The following is a 25282-nucleotide window of genomic DNA, read 5'->3' as shown; positions in this document are numbered from 1 at the left end:
TGTTGATAATCACAAGTTTACTGGATGTGGATATGGTGTAATAAAGGCAGTTTATTCAGAGGTAAATATATCTGGAATCGCGTTCACGGACCCGTTCGTCAAACTCTTAGGGAGCTATAAATTAAGCCCCATTACTTACCATATCAGATAAGAGAAATTGCTGCAGCTACATATATTTTACATCCTGGCCCTACATAGTTCACTATTTGCATCACTTACCAAAATATTACATGTGGTCATATATGCTTGGAAAGTGGAGATGCCATAGAACGTCAAAAAAGTAAACATTGCTGGAGACACATTGCCGTTTTGGAGAAGACATCGCGTTTGCTAGCGAAGAGATTTGTTGTGGCAAATGAACTTGGGCTGGGAATTGCCAGGAACCTCACGATAAGATATATGCATCAGCATTGCGAGTCTCATGATTCTATACGTATTGCGATTCGATACTGTGATTTTATTGCGCACCATATGTCTGTTGCAGAGGGATCAGAAAGCCATGAGAACGAGTTTTGATCAGTCATGGAAATAAAAGTGCTGAAAACAAATTTGCTCCCAATGTGAAAAGATTGAGAACAAGCTATGAAGGAACAATAATGGTGTTTTGGTGCAGGTACAGCCAACTAGCGCTAAAATATTGCGATATTGTCAATACAGTATATCGTAAAGTATCACTATGTAACTCGATTTCTTTCACCCCAATCCCTCAAATTAACGGTAAATAACTGAATTGTTTGCCCCACATTTAGCTAAGATGATTAGCTAGCCAGCTAAAATGTTTTATTTAGTTAGCAGTCGCATCTACAATAGTTTACTGTCAATAACATGTCTCCAAAAATGACGTGGTGTCTCCAATTGTGTTGACATTTTACAATTGCAATGCGCATCCATGAGTATCCACTTTCTGTAGCTCAGCTGGTAGAGCATGGTGCTTGTAACGCCAAGGTAGTGGGTTCGATCCCCGGGACCACCCATACACAAAAATGTATGCACGCATGACTGTAAGTCGCTTTGGATAAAAGCGTCTGCTAAATGGCATATTATTATTATTATTATCTGAAGAGAGCCCCGAAACATTGTGTGCAGACATTTTATGCAATAAATGAAGTAGGTTCAATCTAGTAGTTCTGATCTTCTGATTGGTCCTGATGAGTTGGGCGAGGTCCCCTGCAGGCTACTGTCACTGTTGCATTGGCTCTGAGTCGGGTTCTCTGTCTTCAAATGTTCAGCCTAAGAGAGGGGATTTGTGTGTGTGTGTGTGTGTGTGTGTGTGTGTGTTTAACAGTGATGATGTGTGTGTGTGTGTGTGTGTTTAACAGTGATGATGTGTGTGTGTGTGTGTTTGTGTGTGTGTGTGTCCTCAGAGCAAGAACTCGTGAGTTGGAAGAACTGAGAGGCCTATGGCGTGGGTGTTGTCCTTGGCCACCTGCTGACAAGGCTGACAAGATAGGACCCTTTTGTCCATTGTTATTGGATAGGAACAGAACTTATAACCAGCTCCTGACCTAAATAGATCTTAGCACAACATTTTACTCAACATATCATATTCCATATTCACTATAACAAATATATTTACTACGACATTAGCAAGAACCGCCACATCCTCAGCCGGCTAATCCAGTGTGTGAAGTTTTGCGGAGTGTTTGAGTTAGCTTTGCGAGGCAAAGATGAAACTGAGGGCTCCACCAACCCTGGTAAGCCAACACTTTTGAGATCAGTCAATAAATGCTTCTGGTATTGACTTATATGCTGCCCCTGTCTTCATGTTGTTGCTGGACATATCTTTTTTTAAATGTGTGTAGGTCACCTAAATCATCAGAAAAATTGCCCCTCCTGAGAATTTTTTCAGGAGCCGCCACTGTTCTTGACTAATTTTGACAATTGAACAGACTATTGTGCATGTGATGACTTATACAATGAAATGACGCTGACACGTTTTGGAGCGAACAACCATTAGACTGAGAATCAACAATCAGTTTAGATCAACAAGATCTATTCACTTGGAAATTGTGCTAAATGTAGGCTACCTGTACTTAATCATTTGCAAAGATGTACTGAGACATTGAGACATGTACTTAGACATTTGCAATTTGATGAAATGAATGAGAAATTCAATTCTGTTGTGAACAATTGCCAAGTGGTTTGGAGGTTTGTCCATGTAGTTTTGAGAATGTAATTTCTGTTTCAAGAAATGAGCCAAACCAATGGAGAAAAACTGTAATTTGATTCTTATGTCCTGACTCCTGTCACTGGGGGGCACTGTGTGACATGTTTGCACACATCTACCGTTGGACTGATACCGTTGTTGTTCAGATAGCAATGTCCATAACAAGGCTTGCATATACAAGGTCTTGAAACTCTGATTTATATACATTGTAATCTAATTACTTTTCTATATAAATAACATTTACATTACATTTTAGTCATTTAGCAGACGCTCTTATCCAGAGCGACTTACAGTTAGTGAGTGCATACATTATTTTATTTTTATATACTGGCCCCTCGTGGGAATCGAACACACAACCTTGGCGTTGCAAACGCCATGCTCTACCAACTGAGCTACATCCCTGCCGGCCATTCCCTCCCCTATCCTGGATGACGATGGGCCAATTGTGTGCCGCCCCATGGGTCTCCCGGTCGCGGCTGGCTGCGACAGAGCCTGGATACGAACCAGGATCTCTAGTGGCACAGCTAGCACTGCGATGCAGTGCCTTAGACCACTGCGCCACTCGGGAGACACCATGCTATAAATCTCACTGAAGATACTGGACAGGACTACCACCCATTATGAAGATACTGGACAGGACTACCACCCATTATGAAGATACTGGACAGGACTACCACCCATTATGAAGATACTGGACAGGACTGCCACCCATTATGAAGATACTGGACAGGACTACCACCCATTATGAAGATTCTGGACAGGACTGCCACCCATTATGAAGACCCTGGACAGGACTACCACCCATTATGAAGATACTAGACAGGACCGCCACCCATTATGAAGATACTGGACAGGACTATCACCCATTATGAAGACACTAGACAGGACTGCCACCCATTATGAAGATACTGGACAGGACTGCCACCCATAATGAAGATACTGGACAGGACTACCACCCATTATGAAGATACTGGACAGGACTACCACCCATTATGAAGACCCTGGACAGGACTGCCACCCATTATGAAGACTCTGGACAGGACTGCCACCCATAATGAAGATACTGGACAGGACTGCCACCCATTATGAAGATACTAGACAGGACTACCACCCATTATGAAGACCCTGGACAGGACTGCCACCCATTATGAAGAGTCTGGACAGGACTGCCACCCATAATGAAGATACTGGACAGGACTGCCACCCATTATGAAGATACTGGACAGGACTGCCACCCATTATGAAGACACTAGACAGGACTGCCACCCATTATGAAGACCCTGGACAGGACTGCCACCCATTATGAAGATACTAGACAGGACTACCACCCATTATGAAGACCCTGGACAGGACTGCCACCCATTATGAAGACTCTGGACAGGACTGCCACCCATTATGAAGATACTAGACAGGACTGCCACCCATTATGAAGACCCTGGACAGGACTGCCATCCATTATGAAGATACTAGACAGGACTGCCACCCATTATGAAGACTCTGGACAGGACTGCCACCCATTATGAAGATACTAGACAGGACTGCCACCCATTATGAAGACTCTGGACAGGACTGCCACCCATTATGAAGATACTGGACAGGACTGCCACCCATTATGAAGATACTAGACAGGACTTTATGGTATCCAGAAAGATTACTTCAGTTTTATTATCTCCCCATCACAGAAGGGTTTAGGATAACTAATTTATCTTGCAGTATAACGCTAGAAGCACAATAAGCATTCAAAGAAAACAACACCCTCCCTACAATCAAACATGGGGGAGGTTTGATAATGCTTTGGGTTTGCTTTCCTGCCTCTGGTATTGGGGCCTTAAACGTGTGCAAGACATTATGAAATCAGCAGATTATCAAGGTGTTTTGGAGTGCGATTTTCAATCCAGTGTGCAAAATCTGTGTCTGTGTTGAAGTTTGTGGGTCTTCCAGCAGGACAACAACCCAAACACACATCTAAAAGCGATGTGGCCAGCGATGAGTCCAGATCTGAATCCCATCATAAACCTACGGCGAGATCTGAAAACAGCAGCTAGTGGAAGGCCCCACTCAACATTGAAGAAACAGTTTGCAGCTGAAGAGTGGGCCAAATTGCCAGTAGAAAGGTGCAGCAAGTTAATCGTCGCTAATGACTGTTAAATCAAGTATTAGCTCCTTGGTGCCAATAATTTTGTCCTTTGCGCCAATAATTTTGTCTTTGCCATTTGTTTTAATGTTCTTAATTAACATTGAAAACTTACGTTTCCCCCAAAAGCATTTTTTTTGTTGCAATGTTTACAATCCAATAACAAATTTCAACTTCTTTTAGGATGAAATAAAGAATTATTTAAGAAACGTACAAGGGTGGCAATATATTTGGCATCAACTGTATCTCCTAGTGCAACAGGTCTATGTTTTGGAGCATATTGATTGACAATCACAGGCAGGGTAAAACACATAATTTATTAGATTACAGGCCAACAATGGACAGATGTACAAAAGCCATACTATACATTATCAAATGATTGAATTCTCAAACATTTACAAGTCAAGGAGGATATTGTTGTCTTTCCATTGATGTTTTGTTGACAGACATTGTACCGACATGGAGGACCATTAGAACACGCAATCAAAAAGTCAAATACAACAATCTCACATGCTGTTTCACTCAGTGGGAATTACATGATATGATTGAAAATATCTGTACTATTTCATCATGGCTTTACTAAGCGGAAGATTGAAATGGACTGATCATTTTTGCACACACCTACATTGTCATTGCATAACTCATACATCAGACAGGGGAAAGGAAATCACAAGAGACGTTTTCAGAATCACTAGGAATAATCTGAGTTTAAATGCTCTGCTGTAGGGAGCCTGAACTAGCTATAGGATCACATCTTCTTCAGTTCTGATTCTAACACTGTCCCATTCCACTTGTTATGAAACACTCAAAGTAGAATGTTTTGCTGTTTTAGCTGCCAATGGGATTTGACCAGAGTTATCATTAGTAAAGAACTCACTCGCTACACAGGAAAGATTATGATCTGTCATGTTTCTTAATCATAGGTCTTTGTACATAATCGTTTTACAAATTCAGCATCTTTTCCACATATCTTTATTCACCCTAATACTAGTCTTCCAAAATCCTGTCTCGTTCAACTACTGTAAGAAGCCTGGATTCAAGAGGCTACTCTAACACTGATGTGCTCTATGGGCATTATCAACAGTCCACCTACTGTGATATGTGTGAGGCATACGCTAGTCTACAATATGTCTTAAACTACAAAAAGGTCAGGCATGAAAACTCAATGCATCGTCCAAACGTACCAATCAAGCGGGACGCATAGTACATCAAGGATCCATTATGTACAATACTCAGCAGGGCTTAACAGGGTTATACCTGATCTATGTGTCTACATCTCCGCGATGGCAGGAAGCATGCACGCCCTGGCTCTGGCTTCTCTCCAGGCCGAGCGACAGTCAGCGATCCAGTGTGATACCATTGTGTGTTTGTCAATGTAGCGAGTGCACTTCCCCCTTCCACCAGCAGGGGCCCTGTCTGAGTCGTTCTGGAACCTCCAGGAGAGTGGGCTGGAGGCGTCAGGTTTCTGCTGGTCTGATAAAGATGTCTGTGGTGGAGCAGGGTCAGGGTTTGGCTTCTCTTGGTCAGTGGGGTCCATCAGGCAGAGCTCAGGGCAGCTGCCTTTGCGCTGGGTCAGGGGCGAGGAACACATGCGTGGGAAGCTGTCAGCACGTAGCGGGGGTTGTGGTCGACGCTGGGTCACACTCTCTCTCCCCTTACCCTGACAGCCCTGTGAGTCAGGGGCGCGACAGGCGGCTGAGAGGAGTGCCTCCCCATGACCGTAGAGGAACTCCAGGGGGTCAGAGACACTGGGGTCAACCCTACTGGAGGTCTGACCTGAGCTGACATCCACCACTCTCTCTGGGCCACTACACTCACCCTGACTCTCCTCCTGCTCTAACTGTGTGTGGTGGCTGACCTTGGAGATCAGAGGCTGACAGGGTGGCACAGGGTCCCTCAGTCTGTGCAGCCTCAGACAGGGCCTCAGGGAGGCCAGCGAGCCCACAGTGAGGATGTCACAGTCGGGTTGGGCCAGGGGGAAGGTTGGGCGGGCAAGCTGACAGATGGACAGGAAGTAGTCCTGGGTAGACAGAGAGGAGTGGACCTGGCCATGGGGAGGGAGGTGGAGGCTGTTGGCCTGGTTCATGTCCTGGACTAGTTCCTCATATCCCTCCCTGATTGTGGGCAGGCCCCTCTTAGCCAGGAGTCTGGAGCGGGGACGCATGCCTGGGAGGGAGAGAAAGGGTGGTCAGGTCAGTCTCTGGGAAGAGCCTCTGAATGACTGAGAGATTTTGTTTTTGCAAAGCTTGGATTGTGTAAAATGTAAACATTGCCATGATAATTATGGCATGAATGATCAATTAGCATCTAGTTAATTGAATAGAGGCAACATTTTATTACAGGCAAAGTCTAACATGCGTTTTGAAAGTGCGTATGTGCAATCGTTTACAGGAAGATGTGCTAAGCCTGTCTCCATGGTAACCCCCCCCCACCCCCACCCCCACCCCACACACAACATCCACCCACCTAACAACGAAAATATATTCCCACATACATATAAATATGTAAGAACAAACATTTTTTTTAAATAACTTTGAATGGGCTTACGCTACCACCTTTCCTTTTGTTTTTTTGAGGGCAACATGGCACAGCTCTCCATTTTAGGACACCGTGTAAACAACCCATTATGCCCTCTCCCTCCCTATCCTCCTAATGTTGTCTCAGGAACAACCCATTATGTCTCAGGAACAGTGGTGTAGAAGACAGACTGGCAAATGAACAGCCATCCAGTGTTACTAACCTACATGAGGCATGGGGACTGAGTGCATAACAAACCAAATCCCTATTACATAACCTCATCTCCCATCCTAAAAATATATTCATTTTATGCAGAATCTTAAAAACAAATATTGATGTAAATCTGCTTTACACATCCCACATACTTGAATTAATGACATTTTAAGCATATCTTTTAAAAAATCCATAGAGCATCAGTGCATCTATTTTAACAGAAGAAGCCAGTGTAGTTATTGCTTGGCCATGCATGCTCTGATGTAACCATTTAATTTCCTCAGGGCACGTACCATCTATTTGTATAGCTATCAGTCCAGGTGTCTGGCTTTGCCTGTTCTGTGTAGAATGTAGCAGAGCTTCTTACCTGTGTCTTATCTGTCTTTCAGGTGGTGTCGTTCGCTCGTCTCAGTTGCCTCCTCTCATCCCTTTCTCCGCCTCTAGCCAAGCTGCCTCCAACCAACTGGTCATCTCCAATGTCTCTCCAGCTCTAGCTCCAGCACGAAAACCTTTTCTCTCTCACCTCCCTGCTCTCCCTCTCCTCCGTAGCCGGCTAAAAATAGCACCTCCATCCCATTCTGTGGCTGAGCATAATCATGTGCAAAATGGATGTACAGAGTGTAGGAGAAACAAGGAGTGAGTGGAGAGGGATAGAGAGGAGAGGAGGAGGTTAGACAAGGGAGGAAAGGGGCAGCATTTAGAGAGGAGGAGAGATATTGTGAGGTGGAGGGAATGAGAGGAGGCTGAGTAGGAGAAGTTAATGGCCCCTAGGATTCAACACAGGGCAGAGATGCAATATGGCTCATCCCTGTTCTACTGGTTCTCTACTCCATCTAGGAACATTTACATTACAGTCATTTAGAAGATGCTCTGATCCAGAGCGACTTCATACACTTTCATACTGGCCCCCATGGGTATCTAACCCACAACCCTGGCTTTGAAAGCACCATGCTCTACCAACTGAGCCACAGCCATATATTATTATTACACATAACTGTTTACATTAAGGCAAATCATTAGAACACCTCCCTAAGCACCCATAGTTGCCATAGTTTCCTTATGATAAAGATGTCATAACAGAAACATTATTGGACATCTACTGAGCATTTACTGAACGTCTACTGAACATGTACCGAACCATCTACTGAACATGTACTGAACATCTACTGAACCAGCTACTGACCATCTACTGAACCATCTACTGAACATCTACTGAACCATTTACTTGGGACTATCCAATTAAAGGGTTACCAAACATCCCTCAAAGGGAATGTAACAGGTAAAATAAATATAGCAGTGAGACTCATCATAAACATTAATACAAGTATTTTAGACTCCACAAAACAGTAGACAGCGGGTAGACAGACAGCATAGGGCTGAAGATTAAGATTAAAAGAACATCTGCTGGATATCATGCTTTCAACAAACACAACACAATTCTATCAAAATTCTATACATAATTATATTATATTATTGCTAAGGGGTTACTTTGCAGTTCCACAGCACTTCATGATACTGTATTTGGAAAACAATCAATCTTGTAAACAGTCCTTGTCGTTGGCCTTGTCAATTAATGAAAATGTCTCAGAAGTTACATTGTCAGTAGCTAGTGTAGTTTTTCAAATGTATCCTCTTATCAGCCGAGTTACAATTATATATTAGCTCCTCTCCCAACGGTGACCCATCTTGGAGTATCATCTTGTTTATACAGTGCATTTGGAAAGTATTCAGACCCCTTGACTTTTCCACATTTTGTTACGTTCCAACCTTATTCTAAAATGGATTAAAAAATATAGATATATATATATCATCAATCTACACACAATACCCCATAATGAGGAAGTAAAAACAGGTTTTTAGAAATGTTTGCAAATTTATAAAACAGAAAAACCTTATTTACATAAGTATTGAGACCCTTTGCTATGAGACTCAAAATTGAGCTCAGGTGCATCCTGTTTCCATTGATCATCCTTGAGATGTTTCTACAACTTGATTGGAGTCCACCTGTGGTAAATTCAAGTGATTGGAGATGATTTGGAAAGGCACACAGCTGTCTATATAAGGTCCCACAGTTGACAGTGCATGTCAGAGCAAAAACCAAGCCATGAGGTCGAAGACAGGATTGTGTCGAGGCACAGATCTGGGGAAGGGTACCAAAACACTTCTGCAGCATTGAAGGTCCCCAAGAACACAGTGTCCTTCATCATTCTTAAATGGAAGAAGTTTGGAACCACCAAGACTCTTCCTAGAGCTGGCCACCCGGCCAAACTAAGCAATCAGGGGATAAGGGCCTTGACCAAGAACCCGATGGCCACTCTGACAGAGCTCCAGAGTTCCTCTGGGGAGATAGGAGAACTTTCCAGAAGGACAACCATCTCTGCAGCACTCCACCAATCAAGCCTTTATGGTAGAGTGGCCAGATGGAAGCCACTCCTCAATAAAAGGCACATGACAGCCTACTTGGAGTTTGCCAAAAGGCACCTAAAGGACTCTCAGACCATGAGAAACAAGATTCTCTGGTCTGATGAAACCAAGATTGAACTATTTGGCCTGAATGCCAAGCATCACGTCTGGAGGAAAACTGGCACCATCCCTAAGGTGAAACATGGTGATGGCAGCATCATGCTGTGGGGATGTCTTTCAGCGGCAGGGACTGGGTTGACTAGTCAGGATTGAGGGGGAAAATGAACGGAGCAAAGCACAGAGAGACCTCAGGACCTCAGACTGGGGCGAAGGTTCACCTTCTAACAGGACAACGACCCTAAGCACACAGCCAAGACAACGCAGGAGTGTCTTCGGGACAAGTCTCTGAATGTCCTTGAGTGGCCCAGCCAGAGCCCGGACTTGAACCCGATCAAACATCTCTGGAGAGACCTGAAAATAGCTGTGCAGCGACACCCCCATCCAACCTGACAGAGCTTGAGAGGATCTGCAAAGAAGAACGGGAGAAACTTCCCAAATACAGGTGTGCCAAGCTTGTAGCATCATACCGAAGAAGACTCGAGGCTGTAATCACTGCCAAAGGTGCTTCAACAAAGTACTGAGTAAAGGATCTGAATACTTATGTAAATGTGATATTTATGTTTTGTATTTTTTGTTATACATTTGCAAACATTTCTAAAACCTGTTTTTGCTTTGTCATTATGGGGTATTGTGTGTAGATTGATGAGGGGAAAAAACAATTGAATCAATTTTAGACTAAGGCTGTAAAGTAATAAAATGTGGAAAAAGTCAAGGGGTCTGAATACTTTCCGAATGCGCTGTACAACAGCTCTGTTGGGATATCAAACCCAGAATGACCTTTTGTTGAGTTTGTATTGATAGGGTGTTTGGTGATATGATGGCAAACCTAGGAGTGCCTGTCTGCATCACAAACCCAACCATCCTCCCAACTGATTGCCATCTGACAACTTAAAAGAGAGAGTGAGAGAGAGAGAGAGAGAGAGAGAGAGAGAGAGAGAGAGAGAGAGAGAGAGAGAGAGAGAGGTGGATGAGATAATGGCTTGAATAGAAGGTGAAATAGGAGGGATCTCAGAAATAATGTCCTACCTTAGAAAGGGTAAGGTGATAATATCCTGGCTCTTTTCAAGGACTTCCTGTCCAGGACTCAGGCATTACCAGAGGAACAGAGTTAGAGTGTGAGGTTATATCTCCCAGAAATGGGGAGAGAGTGGGGGGGGAATGACTTTGTACTGTATACTCATATCCTACACTTACAAACACCTATCTCACGCTGATAAAGTTTCCTCAGGCTCCACCCAGCTCAGTTTAATCTACAGGTTGCCCTGGAAGGTTAATATTGTCATTTCACTTTTTGGGGTCAACATTTGGGGCCAAACCTCTAATGGTATTTCATAGTCTTTTACAACTTTTGGTGTCTGTGTAAGTAGGTCAGTGGCATGTACCAAATAAGAAACGGACTTGTTAACAGTATCACACTGTCACTGTTGGCCTGAATTTAGTTGATGGGTGGACGGTCAGAGGCCCAGTCTCATTAAACAGCTTTGTATAGCAGGAAATAACTATAGTTACAGAACATCCAAGACAAGAGTTGGGGACCACTATCTTATGAGCACAGTTTGTGATACATTCTTATCTCTGTAGCTCAGCTGGTAGAGCACGGCGCTTGTAACGCCAAGGTAGTGGGTTCGATCCCCGGGACGACCCATACACAAAAAATGTATGCACGTATGACTGTAAGTCGCTTTGGATAAAAGCGTCTGCTAAATGGCATATTATTTATTATTTTAGCTTCAGTGAAGGAGAGGATTTGAACACTTGAGGGCATTTAAGAGTCTGTTAGTTCATTATTGAACGCACCAACAACTGAGAGCCTGAAATGGCAGAGCACATACAGTATGTCCCCAGTACCATGTTCACATATAGTTTATTCATAGTAATGTGCGGTATGTTGGGGGTTGGGGGGCACCAGTGTGCAAAACGACAGTAGAGATTGAGTTGTGAGTTACAGTGGCTGTGGGAAATGGTCCACCCACACAGACAGTGTGGTAAAGAAGGCAGACGATGCAATCCACAGACGATGCAATCGCCATCACACTGCACACTGCCCAATCCCATCTGGACAAGAGGAATACCTATGTAAGAATGCTGTTCATTGACTACAGTTCAGCCTTCAACACCATAGTACCCTCCAAGCTCATCATTATGCACGGAGTGGTGCCAGGTAAATAACCTCTCCCTCAATGTCAACAAAACGAAGCAGCTGATCATACGACTTCAGGACACAGCAGAGGGAGCACGCCACCATCCACATCAACAGGACCGCAGTGGAGAAGGTGAAAAGCTTCAAGTTCCTTGGCGTACACATCACTGACAATCTGAAATGGTCCACCCACACAGACAGTGTGGTGAAGAAGGCACAACAGCGCCTCTTCAACCTCAGGAGGCTGAAGAAATTTGGCTTGGCCCCTAAGACCCTCAAAAACGTTTACAGCTGCACCATTGAGAGCAGCCTGTCGGGCTGTATCACCACCTGGTACGGCAACTGCACCGCCCGCAACCGTACGGCTCTCCAGAGGATGGTGCGGTCTGCCCAACGTATCACCGGAGGCACACTGCCTGCCCTCCAGGACACCTACAGCACCCGATGTCACAGGAAGGCCAAAAAGATAATCAAGGACATCAACCACCCGAGCCACGGCCTGTTCACCCCGCTATCGTCCAGAAGGCGAGGTCAGTACAGGTGCATCAAAGCTGGGACAGAGAGACTGAAAAACAGCTTCAATCTCAAGGCCATCAGACTGTTAAATAGCCATCACTAGCCTGCCTCCACCCAGTACCCTCCACTGAACTTAGTCACTAGCCGCCTACCACCCGGTCACTCAACCCTGCACCTTAGAGGCTGCTGCCCTATGTATATAGACATCGAATCAATGGTCCCTTTAATAATGGAAAACTGGTCTCTTTAATACTGTTTACATACTGTTTTACTCATTTCATATGTACAGTATATACTGTATTCTACCGTATTCTAGTTAATGCCACTACGATATTATTCGTCCTATTTATATATTTCTTAATTCCATTCTTTTACTTTTAGACGTGTGTGTATTGTTGTGAATTGTTAGATACTACTGCACTGTTGGAGCTAGGAACACAAGCATTTCACTACACCCGCAAAAACATCTGTTAAATATGTGTATGCGACCAATAACATTTGATTTGATTTGTATTACTGCCTGTCCATCCATGTTTTGTAAATCTTCCCCAAAATAAAATTATTGATTACTTGTATGAACCTCTGATCGTTCCACAGGGTTCATGGGTGATGTCCCTATCTCACTGGTCTGCTCATCATGGTTCATTTGACTGGTCGGAGCCTACGTGTGTCCTTTGGCTTAGCTAACACATAGGGAGAATATAATACTAAATAATGACCTAACTATGATGTAGAGAAAAGAATGTGTGCCGTAAATATGCTAAAAAAATAAATAAATAAAAAAACATGAATTGCACTACGACCCACTGTGTTGTGGCACAAAAAGAGTGTTTCTGAATTTTGCATAAAATCTATACAAAAGCCTTCTTGATTAGTTTTGCTGTTAAGCACAGCAACGGGTCCTCAACAACACGTGTGGTTGCTAGAGCCCCGGTTTTCTTCCATGAATGTGTCTCGATAACAAAGAGCAGTCCTCTCACATCAATCCACTCTACAGCCTGTTCAAATCACCAATCCACTCTACAGCCTGTTCAAATCACCAATCCACTCTACAGCCTGTTTAAATCACCAATCAACTCTACAGCCTGTTTAAATCACCAATCCACTCTACAGCCTGTTTAAATCACCAATCAACTCTCTCTCTCTCTCTCTCTCTCTTTTGCGCTCTCTCTCTCGCGCTCGCGCTCTCTCTCGCTCTCCTCCCCCCCCCCGCTCTATCTCTCGCTATTTATCTCTCTCTATATATCTCTCCCTCTCTCTCTCTTTCTACACATAAGGAGTACGTTTGAAGAACACACTGGCCCTGTTGAAGAACACAATGGCTGAGTCAATGCAAGGTGCATTATAACTGACTTTTAAAGGTAATTTCATGTATAACAATTGAACAGAACCAAAATAACAAGGCCATGAAGCAGGTATGCTACAATAGGACTGGGTCATTCTTGTATTGCGGTGGCATTTGCGTCACAACCATGAAAACACTTGGAAAGAGTACACACATCAGTCATACATGTTTTTGTATACAGTATATTGAACTGTTTATCAATGATAAAACATAATGCAAGTCCTTCATATGAAAAAAAAACTACAACTTTACCTTAAAGATGTTACTTTACTTTTACTGTTGAAAAGCGATATCCTAAGTGTATAAATACAGTAAAGTATTTGTATTTATTAGGGATCCGCATTAGCTGCTGCCAAGGCAACAGCTACTCTTCCTTGGGTCCAAACACATTAAGGCACTTACATTACATATAAAACAAAAGATAAAACAGTACATCATATAGCATTATTACACCACTACATATCTACAATACATAATGTATAATACCACCATACAACAATATCACAATGTATGTGTGTGTAGAGTGCATGGGGCTAGCGCTTGTGTGCATGTGCATGTGTCTGTGCCTTTGTGTCTCTTCACAGACCCCGTTGTCCCATAAGGTATATTTTTATATATTTTTTAAATCTGATTTTACTGCTTGCATCAGTTACCTGTGGAATAGAGTTCCATGTAGTCATGGCTCTATGTACTGGTCAAGGCGTCAGTGTAATGCGGTAGGCGAAGTCAGGCGCAGGACACAGAGCTAATCAGAAGGAGTACTTTACTCGAAGGTAAAAGAATGAACAACAACCTCCACGCAGGGAGGGAACAAACCCGCACACTAACGACAGCCAAAACATGAACAAACACACACAACACACAGTATGAGACTGAGGGTTAAATAGGGAAGACATAACTACATAATGGGAAACAGGTGTGACCAATAAAGACAAAACAAGTCGAACATAGATACATGGATCGGTAGCAGCTAGTACTCCGGTGACGACGAACACCGAAGCCTGCCCGAGCAAGGGAGGAGGGGCAGCCTCGACTGAATCCATGACAGTAGTACTGTGCGCCTCCCATAGTCTGTTCTGTACTTGGGGATTGTGAAGAGACCTCTGGTGGCATGTGTTGTGGGGTATGCATGGGTGTCTGAGCCATGTGCTAGTAGTTTAAACAGATAGTTTGGTGCATTCAGCTAGTCAACACTTCTTACAAAAACAAGTAGTGATGAAGTCAATCTCTCCTCCACTTTGAGCCATGAGAGACTGACATGCATATAATTAATGTTAGCTCCCCGTGTACTTTTAAGGGCCAGCCGTGCTGCCCTGTTCTGAGCCAATTGTAAGTCCCTCTTTGTGGCACCTGACCACGCTACTGAACAGGACTAACTTATTCCTTGCCACCCATTCTGAAATGAACTGCAGCTCTTTGTTAAGTGTTGCAGTCATTTCAGTTGCTGTAGTAGCTGACGTGTATAGTATTGAGTCATACGCATACATAGACACACTGGCTTTACTCAAAGCCAGTGGCATGTCGTTAGTAAAGATTGAAAAAAGTAAGGGGCCTAGACAGCTGCCCTGGGGAATTCCTAATTCTACCTGGATTATGTTGGAGAGGCTTCCATTTAAGAACACCTTCTGTGTTCTGTTAGACAGGTAACTCTTTATCCACAATATAGCAGGGGGTGTAAAGCCATAACACATACGTTTTTCTAGCAGCAGACTATGATTGATAATGTCAAAAGCCACACTGAAATTTAACAAAACAGTCCCAACAATATTTTTAGCATCAATTTCTCTCAGCCAATCATCAGTCATTTGTGTAAGTGCTGTGCTTGTTGAATATCCTTCCCTATAAGCGTGCTAAAAGTCTGTTGTCAATTTCTTTACTGTAAAATAGCATTGTATCTGGTCAAACACAATTTTTCCCAAAAGTTTACTAAGGGTTGGTAACAGGCTGATTGGTCGGCTATTTGAGCCAGTAAAGGGGGCTTTACTATTCTTAGGTAGCGGAATGACTTTTGCTTCCCTCCAGGCCTGAGGGCACACACTTTCTAGTAGGCTTAAATTGAAGATATTTACATTTTTACATTTACATTTTAGTCATTTAGCAGACGCTCTTATCCAGAGCGACTTACAGTTAGTGAATACATATTTTTTTATACTGGCCCCCCGTGGGAATCGAACCCACAACCCTGGCGTTGCAAACACCATGCTCTATCAACTGAGCTACATCCCTGCCGGCCATTCCCTCCCCTACCCTGGACGACGCTGGGCCAATTGTGCGCCGCCCATGAATCTCCCGGTCGCGGCCGGCTGCGACAGAGCCTGGATTCGAACCAGGATCTCTAGTGGCACAGTAAGCACTGCGATGCAGTGCCTTAGACCACTGCGCCACTCAGGAGTATGAGATATGATATGGCAAATAGGAGTGGCAATATCGTCCGCTATTATCCAGATATACTTGGATGTGTAGTGTCAGCGTTTGTTGCTGGCATGTCATGCCTAAGTTTGCTAATCTTCCAATGAAAAAATCATTAAAGTAGCTGGCAATATCAGTGGGTTTTGTGATAAATGAGCTATCTGATTCAATGAATGATGGAGCCAAGTTTGGCTTTTTGCCCAAAATTTCATTTAAGGTGGTCCAAAGCTTTTTACTCTCATTCTTTATAGAATTTATTTTTGTTTCATAGTATAGTTTCTTCTTCTTTTTATTTAGTTTAGTCATATGATTTCTCAATTTGCAGTACGTTTGCCAATCGGTTGTGCTGACAGACTTGTTTGCCATACCTTTTGCCTCATCCCTCTCAACCATACCATTTTTCAATTCCTCTTCAATCCAAGGGGATTTAACTGTTTTTACAGTCACATTCTTGATGGCTGCATGCTTATTAGTAACTGGAATAAGCAATTTCATAAATGTGTCAAGTGCAGTGTCTGGTTGCTCCTCATTACACACCACAGACCAGCAAATATTATTTACATCATCAACATAAGAATCACTACAAAACTTATTGTATGACCTCTTATACACTATATTAGGCCCAGTCTTTGGAACTTTGGTTTTCCTAGACATGGCTACTTTATTGTGATCACTACATCCTATGGCTTTGCATACTGCTTTAAAGCAATTTCTGCAGCATTAGTAAAGATGTGATCAATACATGTTGCTGATTTCATTCCTGTGCTGTTTGTAACAACCCAGGTTGGTTGACTGATAACCTGAACCAGGTTGCAGGCACTGGGTACAGTTTGAAGCATTTTCTTGAGTGGACAGCTTGATGAAAGACAGTCAATATTGAAATCACCCAGAAAATATACCTATCTGTTGTTATCACATACATTATCAAGCCTTTCACACATACAGTGGGGAAAAAAGTATTTAGTCAGCCACCAATTGTGCAAGTTCTCCCACTTAAAAAGATGAGAGAGGCCTGTAATTTTCATCATAGGTACACGTCAACTATGACAGACAAAATGAGATTTTCTTTTCCAGAAAATCACATTGTAGGATTTTTAATGAATTGATTTGCTAATTATGGTGGAAAATAAGTATTTGGTCAATAACAAAAGTTTCTCAAAACTTTGTTATATACCCTTTGTTGGCAACGACACAAGTCAAACGTTTTCTGTAAGTCTTCACAAGGTTTTCACACACTGTTGCTGGTATTTTGGCCCATTCCTCCATGCAGATCTCCTCTAGAGCAGTGATGTTTTGGGGCTGTCGCTGGGCAACACGGACTTTCAACTCCATCCAAAGATTTTCTATGGGGTTGAGATCTGGAGACTGGCTAGGCCACTCCAGGACCTTGAAATGCTTCTTATGAAGCCACTCCTTCGTTGCCCGGGCGGTGTGTTTGGGATCATTGTCATGCTGAAAGACCCAGCCACGTTTCATCTTCAATGCCCTTGCTGATGGAAGGAGGTTTTCACTCAAAATCTCACAATACATGGCCCCATTCATTCTTTCCTTTACACGGATCAGTCGTCCTGGTCCCTTTGCAGAAAAACAGCCCCAAAGCATGATGTTTCCACCCCCATGCTTCACAGTAGGTATGGTGTTCTTTGGATGCAACTCAGCATTCTTTGTCCTCCAAACACGACGAGTTGAGTTTTTACCAAAAAGTTATATTTTGGTTTCATCTGACCATATGACATTCTCCCAATCCTCTTTTGGATCATCCAAATGCACTCTAGCAAACTTCAGACGGGCCTGGACATGTACTGGCTTAAGCAGGGGGACACGTCTGGCACTGCTGGATTTGAGTCCCTGGCGGCGTAGTGTGTTACTGATGGTAGGCTTTGTTACTTTGGTCCCAGCTCTCTGCAGGTCATTCACTAGGTCCCCCCCGGTGGCTACAGTTAGAGATGCATATGATGTTGAGTAAAGCTTAAACCATGTATTTAGATTGTAGGTAGTGTGACGTCACGAGAGGCTACACAGCTTTCAGCGGGATTGCTCAAGTAGTGCAAGGAGACAAGGTTCAAACAAAACAAGGAATTTATTATAGGTCTTGGGAAATTAACGAAAATATAACAAAATTCTGTTCTCTTGTGGCTCTTTAAGGGTTAACAGTTCAGGGATGTCTCTTCCACATCCAAAATCATAATTCTCACTCGCTCAGATAACTTTTCCCCAGCCTTACTGTAGTCCACGTTGCAGCTAGTGGCCAACCCAGCAAAAAGTCCTTCCAAATGTCTCTCACGTATTTCCACAGGTGCATATATCCAAAGGTGAGTATTTCCCAAAGGTAAGTATCTCCAAATCCTTATATTCCTCATGGAAGTGGACGTGCAGCACTCTTGTCCTCCAGAGAGCCCAGGTTGGAGACTGTGTCTCTTCACTTCCCCAACCTTCAGCTCATCAGCTCCTCATTTGTTTCAGCTGCGTGGGAAGATTGGCCATAGAGGGGTGGAGTTCCCCGACCATACCAGCAGATGGAGCCATAGCTGTCTGGGTTTGCAGCCACCTCAGGGGGATGTAACGTCCCTCCAGGACACAGCCTCTCGTGACATCACACATCCCCCTCCTCGGGACCGACGTCCTCGTCGGGGTAAAGGCAGCGAAGAAGGCATCACGCCGGGAGAGGGCGTCCGCATTGCCGTGGTGCTTGCCAGCCTGCTCTCTCTTCAACTCCTCCACCTCTAGGACCAGGGACTCAGCCTCCTGTTGTCTCTCCTTGAGTTTCTTACTGAACGCATCAGCCTTGGTTTTAGCAGAGTTTAGCTTCTGTTGAGCAGCTTTCAGTTCCTTCTCTCTCTCTGCCTCCGCATTCTTCATCTTGTTCTCCAACACCTTGTACTTCTCCTCTGCCTTCTTCTGGACCTCCTTACTACTGCGCAGGGTCTCCTCACACTCCTCGATGGTCCTGCGCAGCCTCTCCAGCTCCTCCTGTTGCTTATGGAAGGAGCTCTGTTGGAGTTTAGCCTGGAGGATATCTAACTCTTCTGTCTTCATGTCTAACTGTTGCTTTAACAAACGATACCTCTCAGCGGTCCCCTTCAGACCAGACAGTTCTTTGTCCAGATTCTGTAGCTCCGTCTCTGTGTCGGTCTGGGCACCTGCCATCCCTATCAGAGCCCGGGCGGGAGTGAGTAACTCGGAGGATTGCACCGGAGCCTTCCCAGGATGAGTCTTGCCTCTCCGTTTCCGAGGTGCTCGGGTTATCCTCTCCTGAGACTCTCTCCAGAGTGGGTAAAAGGCTGTGCAGTCTCGTCCAATTAGGACAGGGACGGGGAGGGAATCAACCACCCCCGCCGTCGTGTGTATGGTTCCCCGTGTGCTGGTCATTGTAAGTTCAGTAATGGGGTATTCTCTGGTGTCCCCATGGACACAGGAAACTGGGAGGACTTTCCCCGGGGTCAGACACGTTGGGCCCACCAAATCCTTACGCACCAGGGTGGCCCGGCTACCAGAATCCAGTAAGGCCTCCACATCATGGTGATTCACAGTTACCGGGCAGGTGGGGGGTCGATCTGGGCCGCCATCTACGACTCCCAAGAGCGAGGCAAAACGGTGTGTGGGTGCTGAGCTGGAGGACTCCGCAGTGGGCATAGGTTCATCGGCTGGTTTCCCACACTGCCAGGAGATATGTCCCATCTCCCCACACCGGTAACACTGTCGAGTTTCCCCCTCCTGGTGTACTCTTCTTGGACCCGCCTGGTTTCTGGCTCCCCCTGGAGCCGGGATAAGTCCTGACGTGGCTGGGTTCGAGACCTTGGGGTCCTTTGGACGGGTTCTTCCCATTTGTGGTGGGGCCGCACTCCTGGGGTCTTTTCGGGAAGCATTCAGCATCTCCGCTGTGGCCTGGTACTTTTCCACAGCTTCCACGGTCAGATCAGCCGTGGTCAAGGCCTGTTGACTGATGAACCGTTTTGCCTCATAAGGCAGGGCGCGTAGGTAACGATCCACCACAACGGCCTCCACCACCGCCGCTGCTGTATTCCTCTGCGGATCCAGCCATTTCCTTGCGATTCGGACAAGTTCATGCATCTGCGCCCGAGGAGGTTGGTCTGGTTGGAAGGTCCAACTGTGAAAGCGCTGGGCCATACCAAACTTTGTGAGTCCATATCTGCTGAGGATCTCAGACTTCAGGGCATCATAGTCAGTAACCTGGTCAGGGCCCAGGTCCCGGACAGCATTCAGCGCTTCCCCGGTTAGAAAGGGGGCTAACAGACCAACCCACTGTTGCTTGGGCCAGGCTTCCCTAGTGGCCGTGGCCTCAAATGCATGCAGGTATGCCTCAATGTCATCGGTAGCTCCCATCTTAGATATAAAGTCACTTGCCTTTATTGGGCGGGTATTTTGGACCACCCTCTGTCTCTGCAACTGCAATTCCTCTGCCTTCAGAAGGTTGGCTTTCTTTTGCTCCTCCAAGAGAGCCACGTTTGCTTGCATCTGGGCTTGCTGGCCAGCAACAAGGGCTTTCAATATGTCCTCCATTTCAGTCGGGCGGGGAGCCTACGGCCAACTTGGAAAACTGGGTGATCAAACCTTCGGTATCCTCCTCTGACATGCACTATTAACGCTTGAGCGTGCCCGTATTCTCCACCATCTGTGACGTCACGAGAGGCTACACAGCTTTCAGCGGGATTGCTCAAGTAGTGCAAGGAGACAAGGTTCAAACAAAACAAGGAATTTATTATAGGTCTTGGGAAATTAACGAAAATATAACAAAATTCTGTTCTCTTGTGGCTCTTTAAGGGTTAACAGTTCAGGGATGTCTCTTCCACATCCAAAATCATAATTCTCACTCGCTCAGATAACTTTTCCCCAGCCTTACTGTAGTCCACGTTGCAGCTAGTGGCCAACCCAGCAAAAAGTCCTTCCAAATGTCTCTCACGTATTTCCACAGGTGCATATATCCAAAGGTGAGTATTTCCCAAAGGTAAGTATCTCCAAATCCTTATATTCCTCATGGAAGTGGACGTGCAGCACTCTTGTCCTCCAGAGAGCCCAGGTTGGAGACTGTGTCTCTTCACTTCCCCAACCTTCAGCTCATCAGCTCCTCATTTGTTTCAGCTGCGTGGGAAGATTGGCCATAGAGGGGTGGAGTTCCCGACCATACCAGCAGATGGAGCCATAGCTGTCTGGGTTTGCAGCCACCTCAGGGGGATGTAACGTCCCTCCAGGACACAGCCTCTCGTGACATCACAGTAGGTATTGTAGTCAGGTATTATAGGTAGTTTACTTAGGTAGTTATTGTAGGTTATTGTAGGTTATTGTAGGTAATTATTGTAGGTAAGTATTGTATTCGGCGGACCCCGGCGAAGCACGAGTGCTAGCTAACCCACTACTTGGACCAACAAAGCTAGCTAGCTAGCGGGTAGCTACTGGTAACTTTTAGCAACTGTGGTTAGTTGTTTCCAATGTTATTTCACGCTTAAGAGTACCTGTAATTGAGCCAGCTAGCTACCTACCATTCAGCTGTTTTTCTAACCTCATTATCCGAGGCATTAACGTTAGGTGGTTGGTAGCTGCTGTACTTAATTACAGCTACCGATTGCAGTCTGCCACCCAGGTAGCTGGCGTTGGGTAAGTTTGGCTTTATACATAGCTTGGACTCTGTCGAGTAAGGCTTAAACTATGTATTTAGATTGTAGTTAGGTATTATAGCTAGGCATCGTGGGCTGTATATTATTAGGTATTATAGCTAGGCATCGTGGGCTGTTGTGGGTAGTTGTTGTATGTAGTTATTGTAAGTTATTTTTGTATTCGGCGGTGCCGGGTGTAGCACGAAGCTAGCTAGCTAACTCACCTCCTGGACTAGCTGGCTAGTAGCTATTAGCAACGGTAGCAACTAAATACAATATCCTTTTAGCCAGCTACATTCGTTCGCAGCGACGCCGTTTTTCAAACAAAGTCAACACAGCAGCCATTGCTAGCTAGCCAACACTACCAGCTGGCTGTACTGTGGTAGCTAAATACAATATCTTTGTGCTAGCTAGCCAACGTTTAATCATTGCTGCGTTATGAAAGAACTAGACACGGACACAAATTATCTGTTTAGTGTGTTAACACACTATTGGTAGTTTGTTGTAACCAAGTATTGGTGCTAAACTGTGTGTTATTGGATGCTAGCATGCTAGTTAGCTATGGCGTCATAGTTAGCTAGCTGAATAAAGTAAGTTGAGTCTAGTCCTTGAAACATTGAACCGCTGTAGTTTACAACAATTCTAATTTCTAAAGTGGAAGTTGGGAGAGTTTTATTCGGGTGGTTCAGTGAAACAATTATAGTTTCTGAGGTGGAAGTTGGGAGAGTTATATTTTTTTGGTGAGGGAGGCCTTGCTCTCTCCTTTCCCAGATGTTTAGTTCATTTCATTCCGATCTCCTCTGCATTATTGTAGCCATCTGCTACAGCCTGTCAACTATGCCTCTGCCTATCCCTGTTCTCTCCTCTCCGCACAGGCTACACAAACGCCTCACACCGCGTGGCTGCTGCCTCTCTAACCTGGTGGTCCCTGCACGCACCACACACCTGGAGTTCCAGGTCTCAGGCAGCCTCTGGAACTGCCGTTCTGCTGCCAACAAGGCTGACTTCATCCCAGCCTATGCTACCCTCCAGTCCCTCGACTTCCTGGCGCTGACGGAAACATGGATTACCACTGAAAACACTGCTACTCCTACTGCTCTCTCCTCGTCTGACCATGTGTTCTCGCATACCCCGAGAGCATCTGGTCAGAGGGGTGGTGGCACAGGAATCCTCATCTCTCCCAAGTGGTCATTCTCAATTTTTCCCCTAACCCATCTGTCTATCTCCTCATTTGAATTCCACGCTGTCACAGTCACTAGCCCATTTAAGCTTAATATCCTTGTCATCTATCGCCCTCCAGGTTCCCTTGGAGAGTTCATCAATGAGCTTGACGCCTTGATAAGTTCCTTTCCTGAGGATGGCTCACCCTTCACAGTTTTGGGGGATTTCAACCTCCCTACGTCTACATTTGACTCATTTCTCTCTGCCTCCTTCTTTCCACTCCTCTCCTCTTTTGACCTCACCCTCTCACCGTCCCCCCTACTCACAAGGCAGGCAATACGCTTGACTTCATCTTTACTAGATGTTGCTCTTCTACTAATCTCACTGCAACTCCCCTCCATGTCTCCGACCACTACTTTGTATCCTTTTCTCTCTCGCTCTCCTCCAACACTACTCACTCTGCCCCTACACAGATGGTAACGCGCCGCCGCAACCTTCGCTCTCTCTTTCCCACTACTCTCTCCTCTTCCATACTATCATCTCTTCCCTCTGCTCAATCCTTCTCCCTCCAATCTCCTGATTCTGACTCCTCAACCCTCCTCTCCTCCCTTTCTGCATCCTTTGACTCCCTGTGTCCCCTATCCTCCCGGCCGGCTCGGTCCTCCCCCTCCAGCTCCGTGGCTTGACGACTCATTGCGAGCTCACAGAACAGAGCTCCGGGCAGCTGAGCGGAAATGGAAGAAAACTAAACTCCCTGCCGACCTGGCATCTTTTCCTCCCTCCTCTCTACATTTTCTTCATCTGTTTCTGCTGCTAAGGCCACTTTCTACCACTCTAAATTCCAAGCATCTGCCTCTAACCCTAGGGAAGCTCTTTGCCACATTCTCCTCACTGCTGAATCCTCCCCCCCCACCACCCCCCTCCTCCCTCTCTGTGGATGACTTCGTCAACCACTTTGAAAAGAAGGTTGACGACATCCGATCCTCGTTTGTTAAGTCTAATGACACTGCTGGTCCTGCTCACACTGCCCTACCCTATGCTTTGACTTCTTTCTCCCCTCTCTCTCCAGATAAAATCTTGCGACTAGTGACTGCAGGCCGCCCAACAACCTGCCCGCTTGACCCCATCCCCTCCTCTCTTCTCCAGACCATCTCCGGTGACCTTCTCCCCCTACCTCACCTCGCTGATCAACTCATCCCTGACCGCTGGCTATGTCCCTTCCGTCTTCAAGAGAGCGAGAGTTGCACCCCTTCTCAAAAAACCAACACTCGATCCCACTGATGTCAACAACTACAGACCAGTATCCCTTCTTTCTTTTCTTTCCAAAACTATTGAGCGTGCCGTCTTTAGCCAACTCTCTTGCTATCTCTCTCAGAATGACCTTCTTGATCCAAACCAGTCAGGTTTCAGGACTGGTCATTCAACTGAGACTGCTCTTCTCTGTGTCACGGAGGCTCTCCGCACTGCTAAAGCTAACTCTCTCTCCTCTGCTCTTGTCCTTCTAGACCTGTCTGCTGCCTTTGATACTGTGAACCATCAGATCCTCCTCTCCACCCTCTCCGAGCTGGGCATCTCCAGCGTGGCTCACTCCTGGATTGCGTCCTACCTGACCGGTCGCTCCTACCAAGTGGCGTGGCGAGAAGCTGTCTCCGCACCACGTGCTCTCACCACTGGTGTCCCCCAGGGCTCAGTTCTAGGCCCTCTCCTTTTCTCCCTATACACCAAGTCACTTGGCTCTGTCATATCCTCACATGGCCTCTCCTATCATTGCTATGCTGACGATACACAACTAATCTTCTCCTTTCCCCCTTCTGATAACCAGGTGGCGAATCGCATCTCTGCATGTCTGGCAGACATATCAGTATGGATGACGGATCACCACCTCAACCTGGCAAGACGGAGCTGCTCTTCCTCCCGGGGAAGGACTGCCCGTTCCATGATCTCGCCATCACGGTTGACAACTCCGTTGTGTCCTCCTCCCAGAGTGCGAAGAGCCTTGGCGTGACCCTGGACAACACCCTGTCGTTCTCCGCTAACATCAAGGCGGTGACCCGATCCTGCAGGTTCATGCTCTACAACATTCGGAGAGTACGACCCTGCCTTACACAGGAAGCGGCACAGGTCCTAATCCAGGCACTTGTTATCTCCCGTCTGGATTACTGCAACTCGCTGTTGGCTGGGCTCCCTGCCTGTGCCATTAAACCCCTACAACTCATCCAGAATGCCGCAGCCCGTCTGGTGTTCAACCTTCCCAAGTTCTCTCACGTCACCCCCTCCTCCGCACACTCCACTGGCTTCCAGTTGAAGCTCGCATCCGTTACAAGACCATGGTGCTTGCCTATGGAGCAGTGAGGGGAACGGCACCTCCGTACCTTCAGGCTCTGATCAGTCCCTACACCCAAACGAGGGCATTGCGTTCATCCACCTCTGGCCTGCTGGCTCCCCTTCCTTTGCGGAAGCATAGTTCCCGCTCAGCCCAGTCAAAACTGTTCGCTGCTCTGGCACCCCAATGGTGGAACAAGCTCCCTCACGACGCCAGGACAGC

The 25282-nt window shown here is 45.6% G+C and overlaps 1 protein-coding gene across 1 annotated transcript; it reads right to left on the bottom strand.

Annotated features, from left to right (window-relative positions):
* Positions 1-4604: 4604 nt before the first annotated feature.
* LOC121541265 lies at positions 4605-7740 on the bottom strand. Its single transcript, XM_041850248.1, has 2 exons — positions 7399-7740; positions 4605-6467 (listed from the first exon to the last, which is right to left on the bottom strand). Exon 2 carries the CDS (start codon positions 6463-6465, stop codon positions 5572-5574), a length of 894 nt encoding a protein of 297 aa, XP_041706182.1. The 5' UTR covers positions 6466-6467; positions 7399-7740; the 3' UTR covers positions 4605-5571.
* Positions 7741-25282: the final 17542 nt, after the last annotated feature.

The sequence above is a fragment of the Coregonus clupeaformis genome, unplaced genomic scaffold (genome assembly GCF_020615455.1).
Source record: "Coregonus clupeaformis isolate EN_2021a unplaced genomic scaffold, ASM2061545v1 scaf0627, whole genome shotgun sequence".
Taxonomy (NCBI): domain Eukaryota; kingdom Metazoa; phylum Chordata; class Actinopteri; order Salmoniformes; family Salmonidae; genus Coregonus; species Coregonus clupeaformis.
This window is presented reverse-complemented; position numbering and strand designations above follow the sequence as displayed.